Source organism: Phaethon aethereus (genome assembly GCF_964289735.1).
Source record: "Phaethon aethereus genome assembly, chromosome: 17".
Classification (NCBI taxonomy): Eukaryota; Metazoa; Chordata; class Aves; order Phaethontiformes; family Phaethontidae; genus Phaethon; species Phaethon aethereus.
In genome coordinates this window covers 4,707,150-4,713,149 of record NC_138593.1, presented here as the reverse complement: position 1 = coordinate 4,713,149, position 6,000 = coordinate 4,707,150, and the positions used below count along the sequence as shown (strand labels likewise).

Here is a 6,000-nt window from a genome sequence, read left to right as displayed (position 1 = left end):
TCTGGTAATAATCTGCATTGCCAACCAAACTGCTGTTTCAGCAAAGCACTTTCCATTGGAGTATGTGCTGTTTTGTTGCAGGTTATTTTTTCACATTAGCAATGACAAAAGTAAACCCAGGGCTACTCCTTGATTTTTATTTTCCAGGGTTTATTATTGTATATACAGTTCCCTGTAAGAAGATACAACCCTTTCCCAGTAAGAGTTCTAATACCTTTCTATGTTTCAAATACTAATGACCCATATACCCACATGGAAAAGAGAAGGATAATCAGTGATGAAGGAGGTATCTCCAGGGGCTGATGCAGATGAGTACAAAACTTAAATCATTATAAATATTACTGTACTACACTTTGGTACAACTGAAAAAAAACCCTCCAAAGAAAATATTTAATGTTCCCTAAGTCAAATAAAATTCATAAACAATAAAAAAAGAAATTAACCACATGGGGAGTTTTATATCTGTAAAAAATAAGAAGACTACTTGGCTGCATTGCACATAGGCAATAAAATTAGATTCATTCAGATCCCTTTTAATGTAAGCCTTGTTTCAGGCTGTAAGCAAGAAATGTCCACTGTGCTTTACAAAGGACGACGACTAGAAAAATCAATGCAAACAAATACCCCTTTCTTTTCTGATTTACCATTTATCATGAGAGATGACAAACAAATGAAGTCTCCTCTGAGTCTACGCGTAGTTGTATTAGCATTTTGCTAGTACCAGGCAGTATACAAAAACAGCCATCACGTGTGACACCTCCAACACCTACAGGAGGCTGTTTTAGGGGCACATCCTGGTTTGTGGTGAAACAGGTTTAACTCAGCCAGCCTCTTGTACCTGCCCAGTGATATTGGGTTATCGTCTCAGTAACTCCAAGGTTGGACCGTCTCGTTCCTATTGCTGACTGGACTGACTGTTCCACCATCCATAAACAGAAGGCATAAAGGTGATTACAAACATAAGAAAGTAGTTTTACATATTGTCTTGCAGTCTTTCCATATAGTCCCTAAGTTCCTTGGAATCACCAAGATTCATATCTTGGCATACCCATTTAATATTATCATCACTGTCAAATAGAATTGAATTGGTGTAGGGGCCTCCATCCTCTGGCAGTATTGTGGTATATGAAGTGAACTTTACTCGCTTCTGTTTTGGCCCAGAAGGATTTATAGGTTCACTTTTGACTTCTTTTTCACAAAGGTACTCAGACGATCTGAGGATATGATTATGAAGAGTCTTCTGAGAACTCCCATTAAGAAGAAAGTTGCTTTCTTCAAACTGCATTCCTCTGTCAATCATGGTAGTGCACTCCTCTGACGGGAGCGAAATGTCAACTGGGTTTTCCAGCAGTTCAACCTCATTTCCAAGCCAGACCCAATCATGGGAATGGGGGATGTTGCCTTGCTCACTCACAGCAAACCTTTTATGCCTGTATTTCCAAGCAAATGCCACACAGTTAATCAAAAAGACCAAGATTGCTAAGCAGAAAACACACAGCAGGGCATACATGCCAATCTCCAAATCTGTCAATCCTCTTGAAGTCAATGTGAGATCACTGGGATTGCTTTCTCCTGGTATTTCTACTTGCGTAGGGAAACCTGTGAAGGCAGTTGGGTTATTCGGGAGCTGGCCATCCTCCAGGGACTCCTGATCAATGGGAGATACGAAAGTTGTGCTTTTGTTTGCATTGTCCTCATGACTGGACATGTCCTCATGGTTTTTGGACCATTCTTGTGCTGTGCTCTCTTGTTCTACAGGTTTCTCTATAGAATTGCTTGCATGGCTTTTAAAATCTCTATCCACATTGTCAATGTCATTAGTGCTTGCTTTTTGGTCAGAATCTTTGTGACCAAACTTCACTTTGACGCTTCCTTTCCCAACAGCCAGAATGCTCTTCCGCTTAGTCTTCTGACATGGCTCGCTGATGACCATTTCAATTTTAATCAAAGGTCCTTGCCCATCCCCTTCCGCCATGACCCCAGGCCATTTGGACTGAAGGTTTTGGTGTGCTGACACTACCATCTCATCCAGTGAAGTGATGGTGATCGAGAAATCCTTGGAGTCATAGATATCCAATGGCGTCACTGACCCATCACTGAACAAAATCCAAGCACTGACTACGGCTTCCTGGAGGGAGAAAAGATGAGGAAAAAAAAAATGTCTGAAAGGTAAGAGAGCGCGTATCAGACACTCAGTTGTTTAAGTCTGTTTGACACTGGCAAAATAAATACCTAGCTTAACTTGGGTTTATTTTGTTTTTTAAAAAAAGAAAATTGCCTACTCTGCTTCTCATTATATTCTTGCAAATTTTTGTTCTCTAGACCACTTATACATTTATTTCATTTTCAGGAACTATCAAAGACATGGTCATCTAAATTTAGTAGAAGGTGTTGAGGAAAAAAAAAAATTGACAATTCTTTTTTTCAGTCTAAAGTGAGAGGCCTCTTTTGAATGCCGGGGCCCCATGATGAAAATAATCACGTTTCCAAAGTCCTGGTTAATTAATTTTATAAAGGACCTATGATAGGAAATTTCTGTATTGCTGCAGTTCGAATGGCATATTTAATACAATGTGCAGAGCTGTTTATATGTCAGGATCATGATTCTATTCAGCTCATTGAAACAAATTAGGTTAAGAACACATCTTAATGCAGTATTTTAAATTTTCTGTCATGCTTTCAAATATACAAGATTATGTGAAATAGGCAAAGGTGATTGTAGTCCTTTCTGGGAACTATAGAAACACTCACAAAACTGCCACTTTTTAAGGATGTTTTGGCCAAAACAATTTGTCTTCTTACAGCCAATTGCTAGCGCTAAAAAGATAGTTACACCTTCTCTAGTAATATAAAGTCCCAATTCTATAATGAATGCAATTAAAAAGATACATGCAATTTATTCTGTGGTCTCACCAAAAGCTATTTGATTCCTCAGATTATATGGTTCAGAGTAAGGACAAGCTCACCAGGTTTCAGCAATGCAGACCACAAAAACTTCCATATGTGCAGCCAAACGGTCCTTTTGGGCTGAACTGACTTTGTGAGACTATTAAGGCATGGGGTTTCTACCTCTGCTTACATACCGAATCATATTTTCCCACAGGAAAAGTGTCTTGAGTGGCACGTGCATGCTTTCTACAGCATTATGCATGCACAAACACGTCCGCCACTATCCCTGTGCTGCGCAGGTCTCCAGACCAGTTTAATGGTCAGTCTGTATGGGTGTTTGCCCCGTAGGAGCTGGTCAGTAAGATGAACAGCCTTTACTATGTGAAGTTACTGCCTTTCACAAAGCCATACTTTATACGTGCTGTCTAAAATTTACAGCAAGTAGCTTTTCCCTAGCTTCTGACAAACCACAGCAAGCAAATAAATTAATTCTATATGCTATTTTGGATCATACCTGTTTCGGAGTATTAAGGATATCATATGCAGAGGTGGTAGAAACGATAGCTCTCTTACTTCCTTTGCTGATTTGTAAGGAGAGGGACAAGCCTGAAACTAGTTGTACTCCTAGATCTGTAATGGTTACACGGTCATCTAGAACTATCACTGTCTTCTCTGCCAAGATGGAATCGGAAAGAGGTGACAGAACCTTGAAAGAGAAAGCAAACACCCTGCATGACACAGCAACTAACTGTTTGTAAAGCAAGATTAGACTCTAATTGGCATAACACTTTGGATTAATCTCGAGTTTGTCACATCCATGTATTAGCTATAACTGATGTTTCCCCCAAGATGTTACATTCATTTGCTGCTAAATTACTTTATTTACAAAAATAATTTAATAAACAACCAATCACTTTAAAATTGCAGCTTCATCTCAACAATGGAGTATAGATTAAATTAAATGGATTTGTTTTTTTTAAAAAAAGTCATTTTTGTGGTCTATAAAACCTCCTATGAATGCAGCATAGCAGAAGACATAGTGTAAGACACTGATTAACACTGAAACTCAGTAAGGGAGTAAATAAGGGTACAAAGCCTGGCCAATAGGAACATGGCCTGCTGCCTTTATAGGGACAGAGGACCTGAATCAAATGAAAGTGAGATTTGCAAAAGGACTTTGAAAATCCCACTGGGTGTCTGTCTGTATTTTTCAATGCCAAAATAGTCCTGCCAGTTTGTTCTAAGACCTTATTTCTAACATGCTCAGAAGGAGACAGTCATCTTTCTACTGATGCCAGAAACAGCTGGTTCAAGCCTGAAATATTTGAGGTGCGATTTGTCTAAAGTAACATGAGAAATCTACAGCGTAGCTACCTGCATCAGAGCTAGCTGCCTTCTGCTCTTTTATAGTCACTGGAGTGAGCGAGACAGAAATCCTTTGACCTCTTTGTGACATTTGGTTTAGGCTGAAAGGAGCCGAGTCCTAGAAGTACCTGTTCCTTTGTGTTGAAACTTAGTGTGACCAGAACATCATGGATCTTTGTAGTTAGCAAGAAGACCCCCAATACTTGTGTTCCTTTATTTCGATTAAGAAACATGCACGAAGTTGGATAGAGACACAGGTGGTGAATGTGAACACTCTGAAAGATATCTGAAGATTATTTTTGTGTCCATTGTTTGTGTTTCATTTTGTGAACATAAACGGACTAATTTTTCAAAGATGTTTAAGCTCATAAAGGTGCATGTAGATCTGGTAAAATTTCCTAACAGTTCGGTTCATAAGGTCCCGCTTAAATGAAAAGAACCTAGTTGTGTGCATCATGTAACCTGTTTCACTGTTCAGAAAATCTCACCGTGTTGCTAGTCACACTGACATGCATAAGTCCCTTCAGAAGTTTCACCTAAAGGTATTTTTAGGGAAGTGACAAACAGCAAAAATGAAAACCCATTCAAACTTCCTTTTATGTTTAGCATGTAATTTTTTTTCAGCTTTTTTTTTCTGAGAGCAATTAATTTTATAAGCTAACTAGCTGTTGTGTGTGTGCATCCAGAGCCCTCTCTACAGAAGCTGCAGATACTTCTTAGGCTGTACCTGGACTGTGGTGATGCCATGCTCACGACCAACCAGAACTCGGCCATCTTGAAGCTTAGCAATCTTGGGTTCTTCTACCTTCATGAAATCAGTCACAAGGTCAGTGATGTCAAACTGCCACTCAGAGCCTAGCATATAGGTCAAGTGGCCTCCAAACTCAGAGGATTCAGCTACAAACTGTGTGAGGACCCGCACCATGGCATGCTGATACTGGAGGGTACAACCTCTTCCTTTTTTCTCATCATCCTCTTCGTCCTCGCTGTCACGGGTGGGCCTGTAAATAGATCCAGGTTTGTTATCTGCATTGCCATGATCTCCCTACAACACTGCAGAGCTTCAGTTGCACGGCATTTTCAACTAGATTAATGTTACCATCATCTGCTACTGTGTGAGAAATAGGAAACCAGATGTTGGATGTGTAGGTTACTAAATCTGGGCGAGATGCTTGTATGGCTTTTTTGTGCGGTACAATTTAAAAGCTCCTGTCACTTCAGTTAGTGAATTCTTTGAGCGGGACCTTGCAGCAACTTGAAAATATGTCTGCCATTGCTGAGATTTCAGTGGAACCACCACTTGCTCACTGTGTCTCCAAGCGGCAGTCAAATCTTGCAGAGGGCTAAGGAAAACTGCGTGAAATGTTTGAGAGGGAAGTTCTGGAACAAACCCCTGCAGCAGCTCAGCAGGGATGGGAGATGTTTTCACATCCTTTCCTCCACCTTTGCCCATAACATCTTTATCACTTTGCTCATCTCTTCAAAACTATTGTAACACATTTGGGATTCCCTGCTTAGGTAATGCTACCCCACCTTATCCTATGTCTCTACCTCATAGGTTCATTAAGCCCTCTGCATTTGAAAAATATACCATGATTTCAACTTATATTGCACAGTTCATGCAAGTGTCTTGGTATATTTAGTCATGTAATGACAACATGGGCCTTCCAAAAAACCAGATTAGGCACTTAAGTTACCACTCAGCACATCAATTACTCGGATACAAACACCATGCCAGACCGGTGA

At 40.0% G+C, this 6,000-nt stretch overlaps 1 protein-coding gene across 1 annotated transcript in view; it reads right to left on the bottom strand.

The window, feature by feature from the left end:
* Positions 1 to 973: 973 nt before the first annotated feature.
* TMEM132B (transmembrane protein 132B) overlaps positions 974 to 6,000 on the bottom strand; it is a gene marked incomplete at its 3' end in the record, with an annotated part of 250,204 nt that continues 245,177 nt past the window's right edge. Inside the window, exons 7-9 of the mRNA XM_082007704.1 lie at positions 4,982 to 5,255; positions 3,404 to 3,595; positions 974 to 2,128 (exon numbers count right to left, since the gene is read on the bottom strand). Of these exons, the coding sequence (XP_081863830.1) occupies positions 974 to 2,128; positions 3,404 to 3,595; positions 4,982 to 5,255 (1,621 nt within the window). The remainder of the gene's footprint in view (positions 2,129 to 3,403; positions 3,596 to 4,981; positions 5,256 to 6,000) is intronic.